Source organism: Electrophorus electricus, chromosome 2 (assembly GCF_041902795.1).
Source record: "Electrophorus electricus isolate QZ-2024a chromosome 2, ASM4190279v1, whole genome shotgun sequence".
Classification (NCBI taxonomy): Eukaryota; Metazoa; Chordata; class Actinopteri; order Gymnotiformes; family Gymnotidae; genus Electrophorus; species Electrophorus electricus.
In genome coordinates this window covers 35,742,222-35,756,485 of record NC_137498.1, presented here as the reverse complement: position 1 = coordinate 35,756,485, position 14,264 = coordinate 35,742,222, and the positions used below count along the sequence as shown (strand labels likewise).

Below are 14,264 nucleotides of genomic sequence, written 5' to 3'. Positions count from 1 at the left end.
TGCACATGATCTAGGATTGCCAAGTACCCGTTGGCGTTCAGACCTGTACACTGCCTCCCCCACCCTGTGTTTGGCCCACAGTTGTCTCTTGGAGGTGGTTCTAATGCATTTGATGGCGTATACGCCACTGTCTATCCACTTTATGCAGCACAAACCTGTATTCATCCGAGAAGGCAAAGTTTTCCAATCCTCCAGTGACCAATTATGGTACTCCCATGCAAACCAGAGGAAATGCTGACAATGAACATTAGTTAACATTGGTACATTAACCATGTATCTGCTTCACAGTCCCAAGCTTAACAGTGTTAGCTCAGTGGTGATCCCTGACATTTCCTCATTGCTCCTGTGTTAATTACAGAACTTAACTGGTCCACTGTGGAGCATTAATTGCCCTGAACTACTTGCAGGAGTCTTTGTTATGCTCTGGTATCAATGGCCTGTGGGGCATCACTTTTATGCTATGTACACTCAATGTACATGCAGACCATTCTCAATACACCTTTGCTACAGCAGTTCCAAAACATCCCACAAAGTTATGTTTCCGAGATGCTTAAATTGCTTAAAGTTAATGCTGGCTCTAATAGAAAGGTGTCTACAGAGCTGTCAGAGTACCTATGCTGACTCTTGTCCACTGCTCTGTGTGTGTGTGTGTGTGTGTGTGTGTGTGTGTGTGTGTGTGTGTGTGTGTGTGTGCTTGTGTGTTTACCTGGGGAAGAAATGGCACCCAGGATGCACTATGGAAAGAAGGCAAGCTGGTGGAGGCATTGTAATGCTCTAGGCAATGTTCTGCCAGGAAACCCCGGATTCTGGCATTCATGTGGCATTCATATTTTTACACCTACCTAAACATTGTTGCAGACCAAGTACACCCCTTCATGGCAATAGTATTCCCTTATGAAAGTGGCTTCTTCCAGCAGGACAATGCATCCTGAAATACTACAAACATTTTTCAGGAATGGTTTGAGAAACAACACAAAGAGTTTAAAATATTATACGTCATATTATACGTGCTGGAAATATACGTTCGAGCCATGGAGACCCACTCTCGCAATTTACAGGATCTGCTGTTAATGTCTTGGTGACAAATACCGCAGGACACCTTTAGAGGTCTTGAGGTGTTTTTTAGGAAGGTGGTTTTAATGTTATGGCTATATAATAGTTCATCATGATGTAATGGCTCGATGACCACAGGAAAGAAGCAAAATAGACTAGTTTTCTGTTAAGCCCTTCTTTTAGCATTACAGCAAATGTTAAGTCCTCTGGATTCTAAAATAATTTCTAAATTAATAAGTATAGTTTCTAGTCAGTGCCTGGTACATTGATTGCACCACTGACCCCAGTGGCTTAGCTGTTTCTTAATTCTGTGCTCTATAGCATACCCTTGGAACAACCGGATAATTTTTTTCTTGGCTATGAGTTATATGTCAAATTCTATGAGGGCTTTGACTACGTGGTCGTATCATTGCAATGCCTAGCTTCATGCTGACTTTTCCCTGTCAGTCTATTAATAGCTGGCCTAATTTAAATCTAAAGAGTTAGTGTTTCACATCCCCTTGTTTTCAGTCACCGGGAAACACACCGGGAAAAGAGATCAAAGACACTGACAAGGCGTTGTTTTCACGAGACTCGTTGTCTGTAGATTAATTATACTTCCACTTCTCTATGTTAGCAGTTGTGTTTTAGACTATGGAGGAGCGCCATTTATCTCGCGCGGAAGCTGTGAAACTCCTGAAGGCGAAATTCTTAGAAGCACTGCAACGTAACGACGCAGCCGAGGTGGAAAAACTTCTCCGTACCACCAACATTGACATAGATACGGTGTTTGATGTGGAGGACCGCAGCATGGTTCTGGCCTCATATAAGCAAGGTAACATCCGGTAAACAACAATGAACTGTGAAAGACATTGTAAGAGTATGCACGTTTCAGAGCGAAGTGGATGAACCTACCACGGTGTGGCGCCACACTGTTCTCGAGACACTGGCTCTCGTTAGTTTAACTTTGCGTCCTCACTTTGACCCAACTCGGATTTCTATTAATAGATTTTTCCTTTGTTGCTTCGTGAAATCCAGACATTGATATCATTATGAGGAGAAACTGTTGACGTCCATACGCTGTGACAAAACAGCGAAGTAAGCTTTCCTTGTGTTTTACAAGATCTCGTTATTTCCCGCGTTTGATTCTAGGTTACTGGTTACCAGGCTACAAGTTGGAGTCGTCTTGGGCGATGGGCATTCATGTGTGCATGATGTACAACGCTGTAGAGAGTGCCCTGGTGCTTCTTCAGAAAGGGGCGGCGCTGAACAGAAAGCCCAACGGCAAGACTCCACTGCACGTGGCCTGTGAGGTCTCTCACGCGGACTGCGTGAATCTGCTGCTGAACTGGGGGGCAAAAGTCAACAGTGTGTCGCTGAGCGGACACTCCCCACTGCACTATTGCATCACGCCGGAGTCCGTGGCCTGTGCCAAGCAGCTCATACTGAAAGGTGTGCAAAATGCATGGCTATACTGTCACATCCAAAACCGCTCTAGGAGCATACCACAGAACCATGGTCATTTTTGGAGAACCACTGCACTTTAGTTACACTACATGACGTGCAGCATATATATATATATATATATATATATATATATATATATATACACACACACAGTCATAAACCTGTCATGTTAAAACATGTTTGCCTCAGTGTTAATTGAGCCCTGCTGACCTGCAGACCTCTTGATTCAGGAGCCGAGGTAAACATGCCCAGCCAGAACACTGAAGAGGATACTCCACTGCACACAGCCGCACGGTTCGGCATCTCCGAGCTCGTGGCACTGTACACCGCCCACGGTGCCGATGTGGATGCAGCCAACAGCCACATGGAGACACCACTGATCACCGCCGCATTCTGGGCCATGGATTCACGCGAGCAGACGTACAGTGCCAACCACCACTTGGTAAGCCGCATGCTGCTGGACTACGGTGCCGACCCCAACCTCCAGGAGGAGGACGGGAAGACGGCCTTGCACAAAGCCTCCTGGAACTGCGACCATGTGCTGATGCAGATGCTGCTGGAGGCAGGTGCCAAGCCCAACATCATGGACATGAATGGCTGCGCTGCCCTGCAGTATGTGCTGAAGGTGATGCAGGTTCGGCCGTTCGCTATACCTGAGCGCTGCTTCCAGCTGCTGCTGAACTATGGAGCAGCCAAGGCCTACCCGAAACAGTTCCACAGGGTATAGAAAGGTTTTGACTTATTTACTAATTTACCTCTTAACAGCTCATAACAGGGACTGCTCACTGCTTATATGACTGGCTCACTAATATCATTATGATGTTATATACATTTGGCTTAGTAAAGGAGCCAGTCTAAGTTTGTTCTAAAACATATTAAGTAAACCGTGTGCTTTTGCTGTTAAATAGGTGTTGCAGAATTGCTATGACTATCCCAAGGCAGTGGAAGTGATGGGGAATTCCTATGAACGTCTCATGAAAACCAACAAATGGAGGTCAGCTATTCCTGATGCAACATACAATGTAAGATATTGCATAGTTTTTATGTGTTCTGATGTTAAAACAGTGTAGTATCCCATTTTATTTAGTCCTTAGTAAGTGTGTGATATTATACTAACTACTAGAAAATGTGCCTGCCACAATGTTATATTTTCAGATGATACACAGAACCACAACAGCCTATAACAGATGAAATAATGTAAATAATAAATGTTATAATGCAACAGCTTGTACAAGTACCTTGACTTTCAGTATTACCATTTTATCTACATGTACTGTACGTCTCCCAGGTCATCTAAACTAAACAGGCCTTGTATTTTCTTTCCTCATCAAGCGTCACAGCGAGTTCTACGACTCCTTGTTTGCTGTTTGCACCAACAGTCCACGTACCCTGCAGCACCTGGTGAGGTGTGCCATCCGGATAGCAGTGCATGGCCACTGTGAATCAGCCATCCAGCAGCTATCACTGCCGCTGGCGATTAAAAGATACCTGCTGTTGGAGCCTGTAGGGATCATATACTAGAGACTGCGCTCTGAAAAATCAAATTGTGCTGCCTCTGCAAATGCAAATACCCCGGCTGCAAAACTCAGGCTCTGTTTACATTATTGTATTTCTTCAGAGGAAAAAGGATGTTTCCAGTTTTTTGTGCTGACCCATATTTAAAATGATATTGAAATGGTTATGTTTACTTTTTCTAAGATACTGGAAATATTACTGTTAGGTTCATGTATGAATTTCTTCTTTCAAGGAAATACATTCATCAAACAAACAAAACCATGTTGTAATGCACAAGGCAGTGCATGAGATGAGATGGCCATTGTTAGCAGTGGCACTGAAAAAGTGAATAATGTGTTAGTAAGAGAAAGGTCAGGCCCCAAAATAGAACCATACACTTTCTAAAGGAGGTCTGGTGTCACACTCTGTCAGTGTGCTCCTGATGGCTGATGGAAAAGCAGAACAGCTTGTTCCTGCATTCCATGTGGCTGCACTGGCCCTATGCCAGAACCAGCCACTCTCTTCTGGAACACAGGCATGTAAGGGAAGGATGATTGGAAGGGTGACACAGAGAAACATTTGGAGAGAACACTCCACCCTGGAAGGGCCTGCAATGCATGCACAGTGCATTGCTATGTTTTTAGCAAGAGTACCAAGAATCTTTCATGCAACATATGAACATTCTTTTCATGTATTTTTGTTGTTTGTTTCAGGGGGTATATACAGTTAGAGATGGTCTTGGTGCCAAATCTGCGTGCTAGCCTTCAAAAGTTTGGTTTATAAGAAATAATTATTTGGGGGTAGATATTTGGGGTATAAGTAACTTACATGTTTATTATAGCTCTGGTCAATATACACAAATAATGTAACAAAACCACAAAACTATTTTCCTTATTTATTTTATGTTTTAATAGAATCACAATCAGTTGTGTGGAAACACAACCAGCCACTTCAAGAAAGCAGAAAGCAATGCATTATACACAGTGAGGTGAAGAGATAAATAGGAAGTGATCCTATAAACTCTTTGCTACAACAGCATAATGGTTCCTGCCTTATGTGATAAGTGTCATGTTGCCATGACTACAAACACATACTGAGGTATGAATGGAAGGACTGATCATTCCAACAGTCCAAGGTTATAATACATGTAATGTTCAAAAGAAAATTTATATCTGAATCTGACTGCTAGTTTGATCTCTGTAAAAAGCAGAAACGCAATGGCACATTAGTAAAACTGGAACAGCTTGGCAGTGGCACGTAGTTACAAAGTATGAAGGAAAGTGATTCCCACTCTCTTCTAAACTAGTTACAGAATTGAATGAATTGTGCTTGAAGAAGCAAGCATTGCCCTTGCAAATCCCATGAAAATGCTACACTACCGCAGCCCTTTGAGCAGCATTCTTCAGAGAACCTTGTGGGTTATTTCAAATAAATCATACACAGCACTCTTGGAATTCACAAACAGAAAAATATGGTGTGTGTTCATCATCCTGAGAACATGTGATTAAAAATAAAAATAAATGTTGTTCACCCTTAGAATAATATGAAACAGAATATAATGTTGGCACTTCAGTGTTACTGTGTTAACATTTATAACTTAAAAAATGACAAAAATAGCTTTAAATGGAAGCAAAGCAACTGTTCCATAGTTCTGCACCAGCTTCAAGCCTGTGCAGATGAAATGCTGTTTGTAAATGATGAACTTACAGCAAGTTGTTCAGTCACTGCATTGTTCAAACAAAACACTTGAAATTTGTAACTTGGACACAATGACCATATATCGCAAAGTGTGGATTCACTAAAGTTTGACACAATCAATCAGAATCAGAGCTGCCTTGGACACATGCAACACTAATTAAAGATATAATTATATTAGACTGGCCCTCATATTCTATGTTTAAAAAAAAGTTCATTTTGGGTAATATAAAACAATGCCCATTTGTTTACATTCTGACATGATTATGTTAAGCAGACAGCTAGTGGAAAAATACACAAAAGCCTTTTTGTTTGTTTCAGTATGCTGGTCATACTGTTCATATTCTGTGTCTTGCATCAGTACCTTATTGTACAGTACATTTTATAAGCACATGTCCCATATATATAAAGCCTTGAAAAATGGAGTCAGACAACAGAATGTAAAACTACACATTTCTGAAGTAAGTGGCATGCATGGACATCTCTGCATACAATCAATAATTAATTTATTATTTTTAAAACAAATAGTATGGCAGTAAGGCGTAGTGTGAGAGTTACAGCAATGAAGATATAAATGTCCATCTTCTATTTCTATTCTGTCTGCCATGGCCTGGCTCTCACCTCACACACTGTAATCATACTTTCCTAGTTTCTTGGGTTCACTGCTGGGGATGCACCAGTCGTCTGCCTCTGTGCTTGTTTGGTAATGCCTGAGGGCTGACTTGTTGAAAACTGGTAGTCTCTCCACAGATTCAGAGGATAAAGCCTGGAAGCCATGCGAAATGAGGATAACCAAAAGCAAGAGAGCAAATATAAGACAAGAGTGTACAGGAAAGCCATGCACACACAGGTCATTACACCTTCCCAAAGAACTAGACAATGGCAAATGGAGTCAAAATGGATTTTGCAACACTGTCTGAGTCAATGCAGAACAGTGCTGGTTTTGCTTAAAGCCACATGTTTGCACATGCAGCCCATGCCTTCAGCTGAGTGCATGAGGCAGAACTTGAGTTGGGGGGTGTAGCCTTCTATGTGGCTCAACCCCCCTGTGATGGAACAGAACAGAAGGCTGGCAGGCAGGCAGGCAGCCAGGAGTCACAGAATGTTTATTTAGTGTTTATTTTCTACATTAGGGACTCACTAGTATAAAACATTAAGGTGTTTATATTCTACATTTTGAGTTAGTTATTGCAAAATTCTCAGGAAACACATGGGAAACTACAAAAATGGAGAGTTGATATATGCAGAAAATAGACATCTTAGGTTACTACTTTTGTTAAAGACAACTTTCTATAGATAATAAAATTCAAATATAGAGCACATAGAGAAAATGTGTTTACCTTCAAATATATGACAGCTGATGTACCATAACCCTCCATAGAATAGAGATGGAGGTCTCCCTGGAAGTACCTGGCGTACAGGCGAGAGATGGGAAGCCCATAACCGAAGCCAGCCTGCAGAAACACAGATTCACACCCAGTGTTACTTAATTCTGATCATTTACAACCTTGCTGAGTTCTGTTGAAATCAAGTTTACACTAAATCCCTATGTGGCAGAAAAAAATCTAAATACTTTATTCTCCAGTTATGTATTGTACCACATTTGAATGAAATAAAGGTGGCCCCTCTCACCAGAGGTGCATTGCGAGCAGTGTCAGTCATTGGGCTTGGTGCTGTGGAGTACATGTAACTGAAGAGGCGCTCGATTTTCCTTAATGGCACACCACCTCCTCTATCCGACATCTAGAATAATTAGCAGAGTCAGGCCTGTACCAACGGATCGTTAAACTCTCGAAATCTTGCTATCCCGAGTTAGAACCATGCTAAATCCCCTCTTTATCCAGGACATTCTCATTCTTCAGCAAAACTAGGAGATTCAGGCCCAGTTCCATGTAGGTATACCTTTATGGTCAGGTCTTCACTTCCCAGAGCAACTCTAACTTTGATTGGCGGAAGATGTGTGCTGTTCTCATGGGTTTCTACAGTTGCTCTCATTGCGTTCTGCAGAGCAGATAGCAAATATATAAAGCCAGTGGTGTGGAAAAAAGAAAACACTGTATAACACAGTACACTGCAGACATAAGATGAATGATCTCAGAACCTATCTAAATGTCTGCTGCCATATAAGTACAGTACAGATGCTCTGTATATGCTCAAACTCACTGTACCTTGAAGAGCTCAAAAAGCATGTGGTAAAGATGAGAAGGCACATAGACAATACTAATAGGATCATTGGTTCCTTTAGCTGCAACACAATAGAAAGCAGAATATAGCAAAAAGTCATTAAAAATGTACTTAAGTACACCTGAAATCATGATTTATTTTAGGCCGCTGTGCACCGATGGCAGATTAGTGCACCTCTGCACTTGACTATATGGCATGTTTTATGTCTAATGTGTTAGGTATTAGAAATCGATCTAACTACCTGCTGGTCAGTCCTCAGCTCCACCCTGCTTTAACAGGCTTGTCATGCCCCTTTCCTAACTGAGTCACGAGGCAAAACTGTACCAGGGCTTCAGGTCTACCCAATTGTGTACAAAGAAAGGTGTTGGATTCAATTCAGCTCTATATAAATATGGTCCAGACATTATGGTTCTATTACTAAGTTTCTCGGCGCCATCATAATGATGAACAAGGGATTTGTGGAAAGACATAGAGTAGTGCAGTCTTTTTCCAAAATTAAAGAACCATGCTATCTATGGTTAACACTTCTATAAAGTCAACCATTTTTAGAGAAAATTGTATAGAATTCTCTTTATGAGGCTGAAACTTTTTCCAGAGATCACCCCTTCCCACACCCCATCACACATCCACAGACTAGCAGAAGTTCAACATGCCTTTTCAAGCTCTACACAAGGTATCAAAGATCAGTCCATGCTGACAGGGCAGAAATCACGCAAAGCCAACACAAATACAGACAAACTCAAATACTGGACGCAAAGGAAGGGCTTGCTTACAGTTCACTTGTATCGTCACTTCTGGAGATGTCAGATAATACTGGTCACAGAGCATCTTGGAGCTCTCAAAAGCATCTACATGGACAGAAGAAAGAATGTGTGGCTGATTTAGTGTTTGGACGCAGAAATAATATTTATTCACACCCATATTATACATACAAGAAGATCTAATCAGAAAATCTACTACTTTTTTTCCTCCTTTTATTTTATACTTCACTTTCAACATGTAAAGCACCCATAAACCTTTTTAGTGTGCCACACAAATAAATAAATATTTACTATAATAGATTCATTAACAGACACTGGAATTTGTAGCCTCTGAAGTGTATCTGATGTTCAGTGCAAAAGTGTGAACTATGTTCTATAACAGACAAAAAAATGGTGCCTCAGATTTATGACTTTACCTCAGTTTATATCTTGAACTCACATTACTTTTTTCTTGTCACCTAGGTGATTTCATTACCTTTCACGACCTCGACTACATCGCAGTTTGGGTCAATGCTGCCGATGTGCTTTGGATGGGCCGGGTTTGTGCTCCCACTGAAGATCAGTGCTAAAGGTAAACATTGTTTTATTAGCATGTGCTACTGACAAAACTGCAAATATTGACTCATTCCATGTTAACCAGTGAAAAACAAATAACAATAGGTGATTTGGGGCATGCATGCCTGCTGGAATTCATAGAAAGTGAACTGAGTGCAAGTGCCAAGAATCAAAGATATAAAAAGGACTTAAAAGCTCTCAAATATTTATTAACATCTGGATTGTTCATACACAGCAAGAAGAAAGACTACTTTGGCTTACAGTAAGAGACCAAATTATACATCTGTTCCAAAGCAGCATGGCAACATGGAGGGGCAAAGCTTGTCTCTACTCACTGTGCTGGTTCATGAGCATGCGAGTGGAGATGCGACTTGTGTAGAAACGGTCCAGGAAGTACTGGACATTTTGATTGGTGACTGGGTCCACACCAAAGGCCTCCTTGTACTCTAGTACCCCCTGAGCCATGGTGGGTACCACATTATTATGTCTGTTCCTCACATTGATCAGGGTCTCTGTGAAGCTGAGTGTAGATGGAGTCGGTTAGTGCAAGCCAGAATCAGAGCCATGCAAGCAGATTTGCACAGGCAGAGTTCTGTTAACACCACTTAACATGCATCTTAAACTCACTTTCTCAAAACCTTCTTATCATCAGGGTCTTTTTCCAGGAAGTCCACAATCTCTATCAGACTCTGTGCATACCTGGTTTAAAAGGAAAATCTGGTTGGTGAGAGTGCAATGAAGCTCAGTGAAGAGATGACAATGTGAAGGAAGATGAACCATGGAGTGCCAACCAAGACAATACTTAAAACACTGGAACAGTCATTGTGCTTTATTGCCATCATACTTTTTAACTTCAGCATATCAGAGTTGGGACAGTAAATGTAACTTAACAGTGAGTTGATGATGTGAGTTCTCTCTGTTGTCTGTTTCATGACTGCAACCTGGCTGGCAGTAAACAGCCTTATTGTGGTTAGGCTAAAGCCATGTTATGTGCATCACTTGCATGAAGCATGCTTTGTAAGAATACACAAAATTCAACCACAGCAAACAAGGTATGAAGTCATGACTTCCACTGTACTCAGGCCAAAGTAACATGTTACTGTTACTTCCTGCTCATTATTGAAATGTTTCTTATGAATGCTCCATGTTCTCCTGCCAGCCGAACAAAACGTCTGGTTCTCTTGCTAACACAAGCATGTAAGCACACTTGCTAACACAAGTAAACGTGAATTGAATTGAATTGTGACTTTAGAAATGTTACATTGCAATCCCACTTGCATACACATAACACTTAAGGATTCCAAAAATGAATAATTTCTCATAAACAAAGCATTTCAATTAGTCAATAAGAAAGCACTGAAAACGTAACAACAAAAATTGTCCATCAGTCCAAAACAGCCTAGATGTAACACAGCCATGTCAGCACTGTGCTAAATCAGAGGTTTAACTTTGATTTCAGAGGGTACATGGCTGAAATGCTATTTTTGTTGAGCACTGATTTTCAGTGTGTTCAAAGGTTAAACCAAGCTAAATAAGCTGAGTATAAAACAAGAGCCATGACCCGTTTTTGTAGAAATCACCCTGTCTGTTCTGTTCCAAGTGCTGTTCCTTCAGAGCTTTTTAATTATTTTTAATTTTCCAGTTGGATCAAGCCACAAACCACAAACATGTACTGGTACATATGAGTCATTCAATCTTTGAATTAAATGACTGTTTTTATTTCTAACATTGGCCCAGAATATTCAGAAAAACGTACATAACATATTCTACAAAACCTGATCATTTGTTGATAAAACCCTAAAAACTGTGCAAGTTGTGCTTTATTTCTGGGCAGAATAACTGAACTCCGCAATTATGAAAAAGATAGTAATTATAATAATGATAATAATAATGTAATAAATAGCCAACCTCCAATGTCGCATGATCTCATCTTCCAAACCCCACGCAATATGTAACAGCTTACATCATCAAATCAATGGCTAAATCGGCAATGATTCTAGAGAGCCATGGCTGCATGCCTCACAATTACCATATTTGAACAAAAACTGCTGATAGTTTGACACTTTAGAGGTCGCCATATTTAAAGTGGTGCTACAGACATTAATTTGGTATTGTAACACGGAGGCTTTAAGGCGGATGCGGGGACGAGTAGTGTGGAACACCAACATAAGTTTATTTGACATTCAGACACGCACACTAACAGAGGCAAAAACCGACAATACAAACATGTAAACGACAGACCTTTATACATATGATAACAACACAATAAGGAGCAGGTGTGAGACACAAGGAGGGCGTGGCCACATTGACAAACACACACATGCCCGGAGACGTTTGGGGGGAGAGGGGCCGTACCGTGACAGGTATGCAGTTACATGGATGGAAAAATGTACCTTATACCCCAGTGCTCAGTGAAGCCTGTAAAATAACTGTACTGAACAGTGTCTACAATTTATATATACACACAATCATACAAACACTTCCAGATGCAATAACTTTAAAATACAGCACAGAAAATCCTTATCTAATCCCTCTCAGTGTTGTGTAAACACAGTGCTCACCCAACTATAAACCTAGGTTTAAAGTTTCTTTTGCCAGAGATTAAAGAAGCAATGCAAGATCAAGAATACAATAGAGCCTCAAACAACATTTATACAAGAAAAAAGAAAAACACAGTCCATAAATGGGGTCGTACAAACATTTTAATGTTGGCAAATCTATATTTGGAAAAGCTTAATGATCACCACTTGATTTTAAAAATGCTGTCTGCTCACATATTTTCATTTAATTTTATTTCATTGTTTTATGAATCCTTGCATATTTACTTCATCAGTGTAATCTGTGCACATAATTTCAATGAATTCCAGTCTATCCTCAGCCAGCTAAACTTGCAAAACTGCTTACATAGTTTAGCTAGATTATTTAGTTTTTTATTATAAAACTGTGTTTAGGTTATTAAAATTTACACTACACCGTCATGCTGGAACTATCTGACAATGACCCTGATCCAAGTGCTAACACATTAGCTAAAACTTAAAACCACACATTGAATCAGACTTGTCATTAGCAGCTTTGTTAGGTGGGTGACAAGCACAGATTTAGAGAGTAAGCCTATTAAGGATGTACTCTATACAACACCAAGGGAAGACAGCATTTCATATTTTCTTAATCCTATCTCAGCTCATCCAGTTTTTACAAAATACTAGTATATGGTAAACGTTTTAATCAAAATTATGGAAAAGGACTTTTTTGTGCTTATATGACCACATAAATCATTTACGGTCTTCATTTGATGTTGTAGGCATATGGCCTTAGGTACACCACATGTCTTAGATTTAGTGAAGTCTTTACAGTATGATAAACGAACAGTCTTTAACAGTCTGGGACTCATCATATCTACAGCGTTCCGAGTTCAAAATCTTTACAGCTACAGCACAGACGTGGAGGTACACGTGAGGGCCACGCCGCACATCTACAGAAGCACAGAAACAGCGGAGCTCACCAGCTGTGCAGCAGCTGCACAGACGGGGTACTGATGAGCTTGTCAGGGAGGAAGTCGATCTCTTTCATTATGTTTGCCAGCCTAACGGGAAGCTCCTGACGGAGAAACTTAAAGGCGGTTTTCTCACAGGCATTGGCAGATCCTGGTAAGCATAAAAATGACAAAAAATGCAAGCATCATGCTATACAGCTGTATGCCTCCTTCCCCCATTCCAATCGTGTGGATACGTGCACAATGTAGGCATTAATAAAACACTACACCCCCACTACTCAGAAGACAAAAACTAGGAACAGTTATTGTGTTTACGTTTGTAAACGGTCTGTTTCATAGTTAGATCGAAAGGTTAGAATCCCAGAAAGGTTTTTCTCAACAACTCGAAGCATAACTTTACAATACATAACTTTGGTTTGCTTTCTTATGAGTGGCAAAAACCACATGCGCAACTGTTTACAAGCTTGCACTCTTTAACACGCGCTCAATTACTCGAACACAATTGACATTAGAATACTTTCAGCCACGCGCACGGCGGGCGTGCGGACAGTTAGTTAGCTAACGTTAGCTAGCTAAGGTTTTTGTCCGTATAAAAATAGCTACTTACCAAAATCTATGAACTGCTTCATCGAAAGCGGTGAAGGAGAGAACTTAGAAAACCTATCCACTTGTTTCGGTATGTTTAACTTCGATGTGTCCTTCAGCAAAATATGAGCGAACTTCATTTTTATTTCAAATCCAAATCCGAATGACTGGTGTCCTTTTTGTCAACAGCTTAGTCTGACAAAGGCAAACCTATGATTAGCACACTAGGATAGCCACTTACAACAGTAAAGTGGAAGAGACTAAAAAAGAGAATTCTAGCTAGCGATCTAGTTTCTTAGTCATAAAAATTAATGTAAGTTGGGCCATCGAGAAAACGTTCCACAATCTTTTCCAAAAGGCTATGCATTTCTAACACCATTGACCTCAGTGACTCCTAACTGAAGTGGAGTTGCCGAAATGTTTTTGTTCAGTTTGACATTGCCTTCAGTTGACAAGCCGAGGGAGGAGTCTGCTGTTATATATCCTTGCTTCTAACGTGCAAAAGCGAAGATATGGCTTAATGCCTGTTTATCACGTGTTGTTCAAAGGCTGAACCATAGACTAGTTTATGGTTTGAACATGACCGTGACCTGGTGCTTCTGTAATACTGTTTATGTGAAAAAGTCACTTTTTACTTGGCACATGCGCACTCCTAAATTAGAGCAAAGGTCAGAGCCTAGGACATAAAAACAATTTACATTAATGAGACATCTAACATTGTTCTGATGCGTAAAGGCAAGACTTTATAGTAACGCCACCTTATTAGAAACACATTATAATTGTAAGTGTCCAGTTATTGCCATGAGAAATTTGTGTTAGCCATTCTCTAGAAATGCTTGTCAATGGCCAGAAGCGGACCACAGGTCCAATTTTGGCAGATTGCCACTGACACGTGTAGAAACCACAAGAACACAGCCTTGCCTGATAAAGTTGTACCACATCAACACCCACAACCACAACAATGTCATGTCAGGTCTGTGATAACAATGATCCGACAA

The 14,264-nt window shown here is 40.6% G+C and overlaps 2 protein-coding genes across 7 annotated transcripts; one reads left to right on the top strand and one right to left on the bottom strand.

Moving 5' to 3' along the window:
• Nucleotides 1-846: 846 nt before the first annotated feature.
• Nucleotides 847-4,838, top strand: asb4 (ankyrin repeat and SOCS box containing 4). Of its 4 annotated transcripts, none has more exons than XM_081701541.1 (5): nt 847-1,867; nt 2,185-2,484; nt 2,730-3,124; nt 3,408-3,493; nt 3,832-4,838. In XM_081701541.1, exons 1-5 carry the CDS (start codon nt 1,687-1,689, stop codon nt 3,902-3,904), a joined length of 1,035 nt encoding a protein of 344 aa, XP_081557667.1. In that variant the 5' UTR covers nt 847-1,686; the 3' UTR covers nt 3,905-4,838. The 4 variants fall into 4 exon arrangements, with proteins under 4 accessions (XP_081557667.1, XP_026867891.2, XP_026867892.2 ...); XM_027012090.3 differs by having other exon boundaries at nt 3,408-3,521; XM_027012091.3 differs by having other exon boundaries at nt 2,730-3,220.
• Nucleotides 4,839-4,875: 37 nt separating this feature from the next.
• pdk4 (pyruvate dehydrogenase kinase, isozyme 4) lies at nt 4,876-13,788 on the bottom strand. Of its 3 annotated transcripts, XM_027012092.3 has the most exons (11): nt 13,289-13,777; nt 12,691-12,832; nt 9,816-9,887; nt 9,524-9,708; nt 9,109-9,198; nt 8,646-8,720; nt 7,857-7,933; nt 7,591-7,689; nt 7,321-7,431; nt 7,029-7,142; nt 4,876-6,454 (listed from the first exon to the last, which is right to left on the bottom strand). In XM_027012092.3, exons 1-11 carry the CDS (start codon nt 13,404-13,406, stop codon nt 6,311-6,313), a joined length of 1,227 nt encoding a protein of 408 aa, XP_026867893.1. In that variant the 5' UTR covers nt 13,407-13,777; the 3' UTR covers nt 4,876-6,310. The 3 variants fall into 3 exon arrangements, with proteins under 3 accessions (XP_026867893.1, XP_081557677.1, XP_081557684.1); XM_081701551.1 differs by lacking the exons at nt 7,321-7,431; nt 7,591-7,689; nt 7,857-7,933 and having other exon boundaries at nt 13,289-13,787; XM_081701558.1 differs by lacking the exons at nt 4,876-6,454; nt 7,029-7,142; nt 7,321-7,431; nt 7,591-7,689; nt 7,857-7,933 and adding an exon at nt 7,944-8,209 and having other exon boundaries at nt 13,289-13,788.
• Between the last annotated feature and the right edge of the window lie 476 nt (nt 13,789-14,264).

What these genes read in the sequence shown, in the direction of transcription:
- asb4 (XM_027012089.3), top strand. Translation starts at nt 1,687, where the DNA reads ATGGAGGAGCGCCATTTATCTCGCGCGGAAGCTGTGAAACTCCTGAAG. An exon ending in CAAGCAGCTCATACTGAAAG is followed by an intron (nt 2,485 to 2,729) that starts GTGTGCAAAATG and finishes CTCTTGATTCAG; the next exon opens with GAGCCGAGGTAAACATGCCC. An exon ending in TTCCTGATGCAACATACAAT is followed by an intron (nt 3,522 to 3,831) that starts GTAAGATATTGC and finishes TTCCTCATCAAG; the next exon opens with CGTCACAGCGAGTTCTACGA.
- pdk4 (XM_027012092.3), bottom strand. Translation starts at nt 13,406, where the DNA reads ATGAAGTTCGCTCATATTTTGCTGAAGGACACATCGAAGTTAAACATA. An exon ending in GATAAGAAGGTTTTGAGAAA is followed by an intron (nt 9,709 to 9,815) that starts GTGAGTTTAAGA and finishes ATCTACACTCAG; the next exon opens with CTTCACAGAGACCCTGATCA. An exon ending in TGTAGTCGAGGTCGTGAAAG is followed by an intron (nt 8,721 to 9,108) that starts GTAATGAAATCA and finishes CTGTCCATGTAG; the next exon opens with ATGCTTTTGAGAGCTCCAAG.